The following is a 13,654-nucleotide window of genomic DNA, read 5'->3' on the forward strand; positions in this document are numbered from 1 at the left end:
TCCCCAGCTCCGGGCCAAAACTGTTTCAGGAGACAGAGTCCCGCTGCCCCTCGTCGCAAGTTTCACTTGTGGCTGGCCTCAGCTCGCGGTCCCCGCAGGCTCCGCGGCCCTGGGCTCAAGCAGCCACGAGAGCCAGAACCCAGCCTCTCCGATCCCTGCCACACTCTGCTTGGAGCAGGCTTCACAGAGGTACCCCAGCCTCAGGCCCTAGCAGCCCCGGGAGCCCGAGCCTGGCAGCTCCAACCACTCCCAGCTCAGTGTACGCTCAGCCAGGGGCAGGGTCAAAGACGCTGTCGCTGCGGGTTCCCTAGCCCCGGGCCAAAACTGTTCTGGTAGTTAGAGCCACGCCGCCTCTCAGCGCACAGTCCACTTGTAACTGGCCTCCACCCAGAGTCCCCGAAGGATCTCCCGCCCTGGGCCAAAGCAACCCAGGGAACTAGAATCTGGCCGCTCAAAGTCCTCACCCGCCTTGCCAGGGGTGAGGCCCGAAGAGTATTCTCAAACTTTCCAGTCCGGAGCCTGAGGGATCTGTCTGCACGACGCAGGCAAATACCAGCCTGGAATCACCTGTTCTGTAGTTGAATGAGCTGAGATCAGTAGAAAACAGGGATGATTGCATCAGCTCTCCATGATGGCGGCTGCTGTCCTCCTCCGTGTTCCGACCGGTGTCGGGAATCGAACTGGACCAGTTCTCTCCTCTGTTTCAAAGCTGGAATTCAGCACTCAGCGCGTCCAATGCGCCACTGGCAGGAGCCTCCAGAATCGGCCTCGCTGCAATCCAGCACCGGTACCTCGCGGCTAATTAACTAGGGCGCGTCCCAGACTCCATCCACGGGGCGGTCCGCTGACCAGGTACTGATTCCCTCCGTGCGGAGAAATCGCCCACGACCAAGCCCCTGCAGCCGAATCCCGCGCGCTGGAAATCTGTCCTCTAGATTCTGGAGCACCTCAATTTCACTGGGGATTCCCACCAAGGTAGCCTTCAGCCGTTTCACCTCGTGTTTCTCCCGCACTGTGGCGCAGCGCACTGGGGTGCTGCACTCCCTTTGCCGCCATCTTCCGAAACCGGCACTAAATTTTAAGTGTACTGAATGCTCAATTATCAAGTAGCCAGGAAAATGTTTTGTTTATTGAAATAAGGAGTCAAAAAAATTCCCTTATTTTAATAACTACTCATTTAATAAACTTTCTATGATCATCCATAAGCACATATTGATTAAATAGTTAAATGCTTCATAATTTGACTCCTTAATGAAATGTCTTCTAGAGCACATAATATATTCAATGGTGCTATGAAGCAGCAGACCTCAAAGCATGGTGCTTGAAGATCACCGGGGATGCTATAGAAATTCAGAGGCTTTGATTCCACCCTCTGCTTACTGAATCAGGCTCTAGAGGAGTGGCCCAGAGGTTTATGTTAAGCCTGCTGATTCCAGAATGGCTACTTAAAGGGTCATGGTTTTATTCTTATTTAATAAATGTAAGTAGAATTTTAAAATGTCAAACTAGCTGGACTTTATGTAGTAAAGAATGTTTAGTGTATACTAAAATGAATTAGGAATATTTGCTTTTCCAAAAGAAAATGGCTTCTAGCTCTGAGATATTAGATAACGTTTGAGCTCTTACTTTGACCAATCTGGTGTTTAAGCTTTTTTCTCTCCTCTGTGGTGGTGGGGATCTAACCCAGGGTCTCACACATGCCAGGCGAGTGCTGTATCAGCCATAACCCAACCCCAAAATTTGGGGACCTGGAGTATGTTTTCCCTTCATTTCTTTTTCCCTATTGTATGACCTAAGCATGCCGGTCATTGGACAGAACATACAGAAATTATTTTGAACTTCCTTGGTTTGAAGGAGTTTTAAGCCACTAGATGGCAGATTCTTTCAACAGTTATTAAATTGAAAAGTCTTAATAAATTATTCCAAACTTTTCTTGGAGTCAATTTTTAGTGTAACTTTCATTCCATTACTGGAACATGCTTAGGGACTTGCATCCTGTCTGTACTTTTCTCAGCTTTGACCACCTATGTGTTACTGTCTCCTATTCTTCTCTGGTCTCTGCCTTTATTCTGGATCATTTAATTCACTTGTGTGCGTGGCGTGCTCATTTTCCATCAGTTTATTCTTGATCCCTGATACCTATGTTCCTGCTTTCAGTTTTGGATTTGTAGAGTATCAGCACTAAAACGGACTTCATCCATCATTTGGTTCAGTTCCTTCATTTCTTGGATGGGAAAGGTGAAGTCTATAGAGGTTAAGCCAAGGACAAGGATTGTCTTCCTTATCTTTGTGTAGCTATATTTCTTTTCACATAGTGCCCAGATAAATGCTACTTAAGTGGAACATCAGTAATAAATGTTTTAAAGGATACAAAGATGAACTGGACACAGTCCCTCCCTCAAAATGGCTCCAAGTTTAGAGATAGGGATAAGTAGCTGTTATATCAAAGACAGAACATAAATGCCCAGAAAATGAGCAAGATATTTGTGTTGCAAAGGACCTATCTGAACTTTCTGTTCTGTTCTCGATGCTGCTTCATCCTATAGACATAAATTAAAACAACTGCTGGAGAATCAATTAAATTCTCTAAAGTACATGACATGTGGGAATTAACAAAAGTGTTTCTTATACTCTCCGAACACAGCATTTATTGCCTCAGCCCTTGCTCCTGTTCATCATGTTCTCTTGGCTTAGTGTTTCTTACTTCACCCTTTATCTGTCTGGGAAATTGTTTAATGAGTGAACCCTTTGCTAGTGCTTCCCTGTGAAGCCTTTCTTGACTTCTTCCATGCAGTTAATATGCCTTGCAGGCTGTTTCTGTACATACTACAGAGGTTGCTGCAGAGGTCCTATGCAGCTGTGGTCAGTGGTTCCTAGTTACTTCACCTATAGTGAGCCAGGCTCATGTTCATTCCCGTGTGTGACTATGTCAAAGACTCTGCCCCCCTGAGCAGCATGCCACGTGAAACTGGTGAACTATGGAAGATGAGTTACATTGAAAACTGATTCCAAGGAGAATTAGAAATGATCTATTAGGGCATTTCTTAAATTTCTTCATGGCTTTGTACATAGTTGGTGTACAGTAATTACTAAGGGAGGGAAAGAAATGTCTCAAGATTAACTATAATCTTTTTTCAAAGATATTGCAACTTGTTACCCCTCATTTCGAGACTTATAATATTTCTTGCTGTTTTCCACAGAATGTGAGGTTGAAGATTTTAGGGAAAGATAATTACTTTTTTTCCTGTTTTGTTATCGGTAAATAGTTTTGTTACTTCCTACATAGCATGTACTTTAGTATAGAGAACTTAATTGATACTCCAAAAATTGTTTTGTCTATATGATGATTAAGAATAGAAATTATACGAGCATGGTGGTGTATATTTATAATCCCAGCAACTCGGGAGGCTGAGGCAGGAGGATTGCAAGTTTAAACAGCCTCAGTAACTTAGGCCCCATGTAACTTAGTAGGATGCTATCTCAAAATAAAAATAAGGGCTGAAGATACCACTTAGTGGTTAAGTGACCCTGGGTTCAATACCCTGTTATGCACCCCCCTCAAATTGCCTCACTCAACATGTGATTCTAAAATTTAGCACTTTAATATTCAGTATAGTTCAAAATGTAATACATATTCTGGTGGAAGAACTTAATGCAGTAGCAAATAACATTCACAAAATGAATTGCTTATTGTGTTTCTGCACTTAATTTCTACTGAAATCTGTCAGTTATTTCAGTATTAAGCCAGAAAATGCTTAAGGTTTAACCATTAATATATAAACAACCTCCAAATGTCACAGCAAAATATATGCTAATTTCCTTTTTTTAGTATTTGACTAGACTTGTGGGTTGATACAGTGTTAAAGCCAACTTATTGAATTTTTGTCTTCTGGACATCACTAAGTTCAGAAGTTCATGTACCTAATGTGAGACATAGCATTTCTAATTCTTTCTTGAAGTTAAAAAAAAATATACCTAAGTACCACATAAAATTTACAATTTTTTTTAACCTCAGATGTGTGTGCATCTAGGTGGATTCACACATGAAGATCTATAAATGAGAGATAACAGTACAATTTTCTGCTCCATTCCTTTGTCTTGGTCTTCTCTACAGGTAGCTATGATGATTTTGATGTGTGACCTTCCAATTAGTTACATTTGCCATCTTTACACTGCAAATGCAATCTGGTTGAGTTCATAAACATTGTTTTAAACATCTTCATTCTCAATGCAAACTCATTAGTAGTATACTAAGAGTTGCGTTGTCCCTAAACATTCTACAGGATAGTTGTTGTAGCTCTTACGTTAATCTGTATTATTGTTCTTTGGATTTCTCCTCTTGTGATTTGCCTTTACTTATCATTTTTCTTTTGAACTGATGGAAGATTTTATAAATTCTTCCTACTAACATGCTATTTTATGTGTTATGGATAATTTCTCCTGGATATGATTTGTTATTATAGATTGAGGTTTTAATTTTTAATACAGTCAATTTCAAGGAGAATGTCTTCATGATGCAAGGGCAGGAAAATATTTCTAGGTCAAGGTGCACGAAGGCTAGCTCAGCAAGGGAAAGACTGATCAGTAGGGACTGAGTTGACATTCTCCTCTCAGGCGAATCTTATGTTTGCCTAATTTCATTAAATTGGTTTGTTCAGTTCTGTAAAATATTCTGATAGGATTTTATTTGAAACTGCTTGAGATTTCCATTAAGAGGAACTGTCAGCCTGAAGGTATCGACAGTCCAAAGGAGAAGGCGTTCTCTTGTGTCTTCACTCATGTCCTCATACATCTCTCACAAGCACTTTCTTGATGCGGCTCTTATGGCATTCTTGGCTAAACATTTTCTGGTGCCCTCTTTATGATGTGACTTTTGCCTCCTTCTACCCCTGTTGCTGTGCTCCTTTCTGAAACCTGGCAAGAGAAAAGATGGGGGTCTCTTTTAACCAGCTTTTAAATGCTGTGACCAAAATACTTGACAAGAACAACTTGGAAGAAGGCAAGTTTATTTGGGGCTCATAGTTTCAGAGGCCACAGTTCAGATGGCCAACTCCATTGTTCTTGGCCTCAGATGAGGCAGCACATCATGGGGGAGGGGCCTAGCAAAGGAAAGCTGCTCTGATCATGTCAGGATCAGGAAATAGATGGGGATAAAGGGCCACAGGGAAGATGCCGCCTTCCAGGGCACAGTCTGAGCGACTCGCCTCTAGCCAGGTCCCCCTGTCTACAGTTAACACCCAGCCTATTCAAACTGGGATGGACTGATTAGGTTATAGTTTTAATCTAATCACATTCCTGCATTGAAACAGGCACTTTTGGGGGAACACTTCATATCCAAACCAAACCATGACAGTCTATAGTACCTTCACTCTGTGCTGCTTAAGGAGAAAGTTGGAGACTCACTTTTCAGTCACTTGTGAAACATCTATTGAGTATATTGTGTTGGGTCTGAGATGCCTGTCTTTTCATTTCCATTGTCCGATTTTATGTAAATTGCATAGTTTTACTGATGGAACTTAATTTTTCACTGGCCACTGCGTTGTTGCCCTGGAAGCCTCTTATAAACACAGCGAACATGTTGGAGAACGTTTATTTGCTTGGCCAAGCATCACGGCTAGCCTGCTTTTATTAATCATTTGTAAGTTAGCTTTAGCCAACATTGTGTATCTTGAAAACAAATGGATTAAATTGATGCCTTGAATTGAGGTTGATCTTCCATGGCATGTGTAACTGAAGAAAATCTTTCAATAGACTGAAACGGGCTTATCACCTACCAGTTGTCATCTGTGCCACTTAATTCCATGCTTCCCCTGGCTTTTCGCTCTTTGCCCTTTCTGTGAGCTTTGGAATGCAGAGTGAGTATATTGCTCATCTCTCTGTTCGCTGCATTGCACACAACAGTTACCAGTTACTTGTTCTGTGGGTGTATGGAGTCATTTCAGTGTCCTTCCCTTGAAACATGTGAACAGTCGAGCCTGCTTGCATGTGTGCACATGTGCATTCTTCTAATGCATGTGGAATGCTGAAGTGCTGGTGTCCCAAAGCTGCCCTCTCAGTGGGGAACAGCACATGATTAGGGTCATCATTCTGCTTGTTTTTCCACTTATTCTTCAGTCTGGTATGAATGAAGAAAAGGGTTTTGGATGTGAGTTGTCCCCCAAAAGCTCACCTGAGACAATGTAAGATAATTCAGAGGAAAAATGATTGGGTTGTGAGAATCTTAACCCAGTCGGTGAATTTATCCCGTGATGGGGATTAACTGAGGGGTAACTGAAGTGGTAGAGTGTGGGTGGAGGAGGTGGGAACTAAGGCATAGTCTCTTTGTGTATATTTGTATGTGGGTGGAGTTTCTCTGCTTCTTGGTCACCATGTGAGCTGCTGCCCTCTGCCACACTCTACCAAGATGTTCAGTCTCATCTTGAACCGTAGAAATGGAGCCACCTTTTTATGGACTAAGACCTCTGAAACTATGAGTCCTCAAACTTTTTCTCCCCTATAGTTGTTCTGGTCAGATCCTGTAGTCACAGCAGTGAAAAAGCTGACTAAGATAAAAATAGTGGGAAGCAGGTACTGAATCGCTTCTGTTCTCAGTGAGCTTATCTGTAGTAGCCAATTTAATCTATGCACAGTCATTTGTCAAAATAAATGGAGAAGAAGTATCTTCCAGGACCAAGACCAGGAGATAAGGGATCTGAATTCTTACCCCTCTAACTCCTTCAGTAGTCAATAAGAGTTTCATATTTTGTTATAAATACAATTAATATAATGGAAATTATGTATTGAATACATTAAAATATTCAACATAGTATACATACTTTTAATATATGTTGCAATTGATCAGAGAGGGTACTTATTTCAGTTATCAAAGAATTGTTTTATGGCCTTTTGGGGGGATCTGTTGAGTATCCTTAGTGGTGGTTTTTTTTTTTTTTTGGTACCAAGGATTGAACTCGGGGCACTGAACCACTGAGCTGCATCCCCAGCCCTATTTTATTTATAGACAGGGTCTCACTGCGTTGCTTAGTGCCTTGCCATTGCTGAGGCTGGCTTTGAATTTGCGATCCTCCTGTCTTGGCCTCCTGAGCCGCTGGGATTATAACTGTGCCACCATGCCCATCCTTTAGTGTAATTTTTATTATAGTAATACTGTTCTATTATAGTGTAATTTTTATTATAGTAATACTGTTCTATTATAGTAATACTGTTCTTTTTGACCATCCTGGGGCATGTACCTATGAAGGGAAAACGAGGTGCTCATGATGTTGCATCATGTACTGATATATAGATAATTGTATAACATTTAAAAGTTACCTTTAGTTAATATGGCCATATGATTCAGTCTTGCGATATGAAGAACTTTACGAAGTGTTGTTTTCTTTCCTCTTTCAATTTCTATGCAAAAACTATAAATTTCAAGTTTGGTTTTTCCTGTGAGTATACAACAGGAGCTTTGTGATGATAGGTTTGTAAATATTATGTAGAGAGGCTTGATACAGTTTTCTGTCATTTTGGGGCAGTGGTAGATGTCCACCATGTGGACATGGTCAAAGAAATCTCTGCATGAAAGTCTTTTCTGTTTCTTGGGCAGCAGGCAGTTTTCAGAGCATGGGGGCAACTGTTTTGTTTATTAAAAAAAATCAGAAGTTCATGGCTTTTGTCCTTTCATCTCTCTCGAGTGTACTTTCATTGGGAACAACTCACGACAATTAGTGTTTTCTTTAATGTATCAAAACTTTCTGACCTTTTCCCTTTTTTTTTTTGGTACTAGGGATTGAACACAGGGGTGCTTAACATCCTCAGCCCCTTTTTATTAGAGACAGGGTTTTGCTAAGTTGCTTAGGGCCTCGCTAAGTTCCTGAGCCTGACTTTGAACTTACGATCCTCCTGCCTCAGCCTCCCCAGCCACTGGGATTACAGGCATGCGCAACTGTGCCTGCTAACTTACTTATTTATTTTTGTAGCACAAATGATTGTTATACAGGACCTTGCCAGAGGTACTGAACCTAATTTAACTTTAAAAGTCTTGGCTATTTGAATTCCATTGTTAGTCAGCTCAGTTTATATAATGTTAATCCAGTAACATCTTTTAACTTATATGTTAAGCTGTTTGCCATGTTGGTAACTTGTCTCCAGTTGTTGATTGGTTCACGGAAAAGTACACCAATCATAATGTGCAGTCTTACTTCTAAAGAGTTGTTGCCACATGGCTCTTTGCCTCAAGAACTCACAGCTGTCATTTCTCTTGGATGTGCTGGAGTTGTGCCCTCAGTGCATCACATATGTTGCTGTCATTTAATACGTGTATCTATATGAAGCCACACAACTGTTAATGCTTGCCGCTGGCGAGGTGTGATGGAAGTTTATAAAATACTCACACATGCAGATATGAAGGTAAAGCTGGGATCAAGTGGAGTGCTGCTTTCTGATGGAGAAGCATACTTAAATAGTTATGCCATCGGGGCTGGGGGTATAGCTCAGTTGGCAGAGTGCTTGCCTTGCATGCACAAGGTCCTGGGTTCAATCCCCAGTGCAACAACAACAAAAAAAGTTACACCAGCAATCTTTATTTACATGTCTCATTATCAGGTTAAAGACAATGCAAGCATTATTCTTTGTATTCATGAAACTTGCAGAACTAGAAGCAGCTATGCAGCTTTTGCACAGTTGCAATGTACAATGTTCTTTGTGCAGTACTCAAGGAGGTCCATTGTTTAAAGTTACTATTAAGTGGGCAAGAGTATCAGAACTGGTGAAACACTGTGGTTGTCTTGCATGAGAATTTCTTTATCCCTGGGAGCTATGTGCATGAGATCAAGGCCTAAACTGACAAAACTCTTGCAGGGAGACTCCTCTGGCAGTTGGTAACTATAGCAGCTAGGCATCCTGTTGCCCGTGTACCGGGAACATTCCCAGGTAGCAGGCATGCCACAGCTATGAGGTCTCATTGTAGACTCCCAATCTCAGTTACTGCTCTGCCACTCTATCATCACTCTACAAATGCTTACTGTTAGGACACAGGCAGTTTCTCCAATATGCTGTTGCCAGCCTTAAGACATTTTTTCCCTTCACTTCTCAGGTACCATCTGATTTCAGGTACTTGAATGTACAGGCTTTCCTTCTCAAGTGAAAGGGACATTCCAATTGGTTTTCTTTTCATTGTTTTGTCTGAAATTTTCTAAACTTAATACATAATAATTTAGCTTTCTTTACAGAAGCTTTTTTGTACTTGGTATTTTTCTGTTATTTTGTTCATATTTGCAGTTCATCAATTCTATTTGTCTACTGTCTAGACTTCTTCTGGTTGGTGGATGTGAGACTGCGGACATGGGCCCAACAACAGCAGCTGGCTGTGGCCTTTCTGCATGGAGAGTTCTTTCGGGATCACCTTATTACAAGCAGGTCACTAATGGTGGAGATAGGGTTACTACGGTAAGCATTAGTTACAACCTTTTACTTTTCTAATTGTTCTTGCACAAATAAACCCTTTTTATGATTTAATGGAAGAAATAATTTTGTCTTAAATGAGGAAGGTTAATTAGTGCTAATTCAATTTCAGTTCTTTCAGATATCAAGTTCAACAGTATATTGAATTTTTTTCTGGTTCTATTTAGTAATATTTTCAGATATTAGAAAAACAACCTAAGAGTAGTCTAATTACTTGTTTTTGCCTTTTTAGACATTAAAAATTATCGAGCACCTTTTATGTTATGGCAACTATGTGGAATGCTTTTGCATGTATGAGCTTACCTAAGTAACTCTTTCAAGGTTTGTTCATGAGGAAACTGTGGTTAAGTTGCCCTGGGCTACCTAGCTAGCAAGTGGTAAAATCAGAATAGAAATTTCAGAAATTCACCAGTCCGTTTCCTTAACTGCCATGCCGTGCTTCCTTTCAATACTGTTCCTTTTTCTATGAACTATTTGTTATTTATAATTAATTGGGCTTCTGTTTTGCGTCAGACACCCTTTGGGTTAGTTAGCTTTCTGTTGCTGCAACAAAATACTGAGATAAACAACTTTCAAGGAGGAAAAACTTATTTTGGCTCAGTTTCAGAGGTTTTACACGATGGTGGCTTGTCCCTGTTAAGGCAGTAAGTCATGGTTGGAACACATGGTGAAGAGGCTACTCACCTCATGACCCATGGGGAAGTGAGAGAAGAGGCCAGTGTCCCAATAGCCCCTTTGAGCGTACACTCCCCAGACTTCCTTTCACTGGCCTTTCTGCATGGAGAGTTCTTTCGGGATCACCTTATTACAAGCAGGTCACAAAAGGTTCCACTGCCATTAAGTAGCACCATGAGCTGGGGACCAAACCTTCAGTGGTCCTTTGGAAGACATTCAAGTTCTACATAATAGGCTATAATAGTAGTAGGCTAGGCTGTATTGTTATGATTTAGACAATCCTGTCAAGAAGCAGACCTTGGAAGATGGAAAGATCTACCTTACTCTTGGATAGGCAGAACTAATATTATCAAAATGACCATACTACCAAAAACACTATATAGATTCAATGCAATTCCAATTAAAATCCTAATGACATTCCTCATAGAAAAATAGAAAAAGCAGTCATAAAATTCATCTGGAAAAATAAAAGACCCAGAATAGCTAAAGGAATCCTTAGCAGGAAGAGTGAAGCAGATCTTAAACTATTCTACGGAGCAATAGTAATAAAAACAGCATGGTAGTGGCATAAAAACAGACTGGTAGAACAATAATACTGAATAGAGGACACAGAGACTAACCCACAAAATTATATTAGGCAAAGGCACCAAAAACATGCATTGGAGAGAAGATAGCCTCTTGAACAAATGGTGCTGGGAAAACTGGAAATGAAATTAAACCCCTCTTGCCATGCACAGAACTCAATGGATTAAGGAAGGACCTAGGAATAAAATCGGTGACCCTGCGTCTAAGAGAAGAAAAAGTAGGCCCTAATCTCCATGTGGAAGTAGGCCCCAACTTCCTTAAGACTCCTTTAGTGCAAGAATTTAAATCAACAATCAATAAATGGGATGGATTCAAACTAAAATGTTTCTTTTGCTAAGGAGAAACTATCTGAAGTAAATAGTCTACATCTTGGGAGCAAATTTTAACCCCTCACACATCAGATACAGCGCTAATCTTCAGGGTATATAAAGAACTCAAAAAGCTAAACACTAATAAAACAAGCCAGTCAATAAATGGGCCAAGGATCTGAACAGACACTTCTCAGAAGATAATATATAATCAACAAAGAGATGAAAAAATGTTCATAATTACTAGCAATTAGAGAAATGCAAATCAAAATTACACTAAGATTTCATCTCACTCTAGTCAGAATGGCAGCTATTATGAAGATGAGTGTTGGCGATGATGTGGGGGGAAAAAGTTACACTCTTACATTGCTGATGGGACTGCAAATTTGCAGCCAATATGAAAAGCAGTATGGACATTGCTTGGAAAATTGATAATGGAACCACCATTTGACACAGCTGTTCCTCTCCTCAGTCTATACCCAAAGGACTTAAAAACGGCATGCTACAGTGACACAGCCACATCAATGTTTATAGCGGCACAATTCATAATATCTAAACTGTGGAACCAACCTAGAGGCCCTTCAGTAGATGAATAGATTAAAAAAGTGGCATTTATATACAATAGAATATTACTCAGCAATAAGAGAATAAAATCATGGCATTTGCATAATGTTACGTGAAATTACCAATGTCAAAAAACTAAATGCCAAATGTTTTCTCTGATACAAGGAGGGTGATTCATAGTGGGGTAGGGAGGCGGAGCATGGGAGGAATAGACGAACCCTAGATAGGTTTGTCTAGAGGTTATTGTGATAGCTTCTTTTGTCAGGGGAGAGGGGTGGGAAGAGAAGGGAGGAGACGGGTTAGAAATGATGGTGTAGTAAGATGGACATCATTATCCCAAGTACATGTATGAAGATTCAAATGGTGTGAATATACTTTGTATATAACCAGAGATATGCAAAATTGTGCTGTATAACATGAATTGTAATGCATTCTACTGTCATACATAAATAATGAAAAGCAAAAGAAAAGGCCTAAAATCTCTGTGGCTTACCACATGAAAGTTTATTTCTTATTTGTGGCAAAGCTGTGGTAAAGCTTTGCACAGTGGCAAAGCCTGATGTTGATACTGTGATTCTTCTGGACAACTTGTTCTAATTGGTGAAGAAAGGATTCTTGCAAGATAACCCCTTTTCTAGCTATAAAGGGACACCAGTAAGTACTTTTGTGTTCAGAAGGGTGAGAAGAACTAGGTGTATGGGTGAGTACTGATTGTGCTTAACATCTTGAATACCCACCCTGTAATATTACATATCTTGGGTATTTCTGTAGGCTGTATGAAAATAAGCATTTACCACATTATTTGTTACATAGTGGGCAATTAGATCCTTTTCAGATGAGGGAAGAAACTGAGAAATTTAAGGATGGCACAATGTAAGTGAATGTGTTAGGCTGTTTGTTTCAATGATGAATGTATTGTTATTTTTTTTAAAATGTTATTGACTTTAACATTATAAAACAATGACTTGGTATTGAAAAATAAGAAGTATTTTCGAAAAGAAATACTAGCAATTATATACTCTTTCATTAGTAATATTGTGTTTTAGCATTTGGTATATACTGAAGTGTCTGAATGGGATTTAATCCAACGAAGTTGTAATTGTTTTTTGTTTTTTAATTTATTGAACACAGGGTGGTGTTACACATGCTAGGCAAATGGTCTACCACTAAGCTACATGTGTAACCTTTTAAATTTTTATTTTGAGGTACAATCTTGCTAAATTACTGAGGGTCTTATAAATGGTGAGACTGACCTTGAACTTGGGATTCTCCTGCCTCAGCCTCCTGAGTTATTGTGATTACAGGTGTGCAACACTACATCTCACTAATTTTAATTTTTTAAAAAAGTGATTATGACTTACGGGTTTATATGGCATCAGACCTTGAATCAGTTTAGATTTGGAGATCAACTTATTTTGTACTAGGCTTTGTGCTTTGACTTCCATTTATTAACCATCTACCTATTCTACTCATTTATGCTGCCTGCTTAACCTGGGGAGCAGAGCAGTGATAAGGAGCTGAAAGCTCATGAGAGTCTAAGCACTGAAGATGGAAAAGGGGATAGGCCAGTTCTTGTGGCCCTGTTTAGCACTTCCTTCCCATCTGAAATTATGTACATATCTAATTTATACTCCGATTATCCTATCAAATAAAAGTGAGGTAGGAGTCACTTATACATACTTCACACATTATTTTTTGTTTGTAGCTTATTACTTGTGTTTATTTCTCTGAATTAATTCATATCCATCTTCTGGTTTTATATGTAAGACGTATAAGGGCAGATCTTGGAAAGAGGTTGAGGAATTTCTCCTCTCAAATCTGCCTAAAGCAGGTGTGATGTCTTAAGCTTGTTTTCCAGGGGTTCAATCAAAACATAATCTTTAGGAAAGTCTGTATACAGAGAGGGAGATAATACACAGATGTGACAAAATGTATATAATTGGTCAACCCAGATGAAAGGGATACTGGTGCTTCATTGTACAATGCTGTAGCTATGAAATTTGACAAAATACAAAATACGGGGGGGGGGGGGAAGGTAAGTGTGGAGGATGCTAGGAGAGGTAAAGCAGGCAAAGTGT

The 13,654-nt window shown here is 40.0% G+C and overlaps 1 protein-coding gene across 6 annotated transcripts in view; it reads left to right on the forward strand.

Moving 5' to 3' along the window:
• The window catches only part of NBAS (NBAS subunit of NRZ tethering complex), a 345,000-nt gene that overhangs the window by 57,855 nt on the left and 273,491 nt on the right, over window positions 1-13,654 (forward strand). For all 6 annotated transcript variants that reach the window (XM_081263998.1, XM_081263999.1, XM_081264001.1 and 3 more), the window contains one exon: window positions 9,291-9,429. In XM_081263998.1, the coding sequence (XP_081120124.1) occupies window positions 9,291-9,429 (139 nt within the window). The remainder of the gene's footprint in view (window positions 1-9,290; window positions 9,430-13,654) is intronic.

The sequence above is a fragment of the Spermophilus citellus genome (genome assembly GCF_964194105.1).
Source record: "Spermophilus citellus genome assembly, chromosome: 13".
Classification (NCBI taxonomy): domain Eukaryota; kingdom Metazoa; phylum Chordata; class Mammalia; order Rodentia; family Sciuridae; genus Spermophilus; species Spermophilus citellus.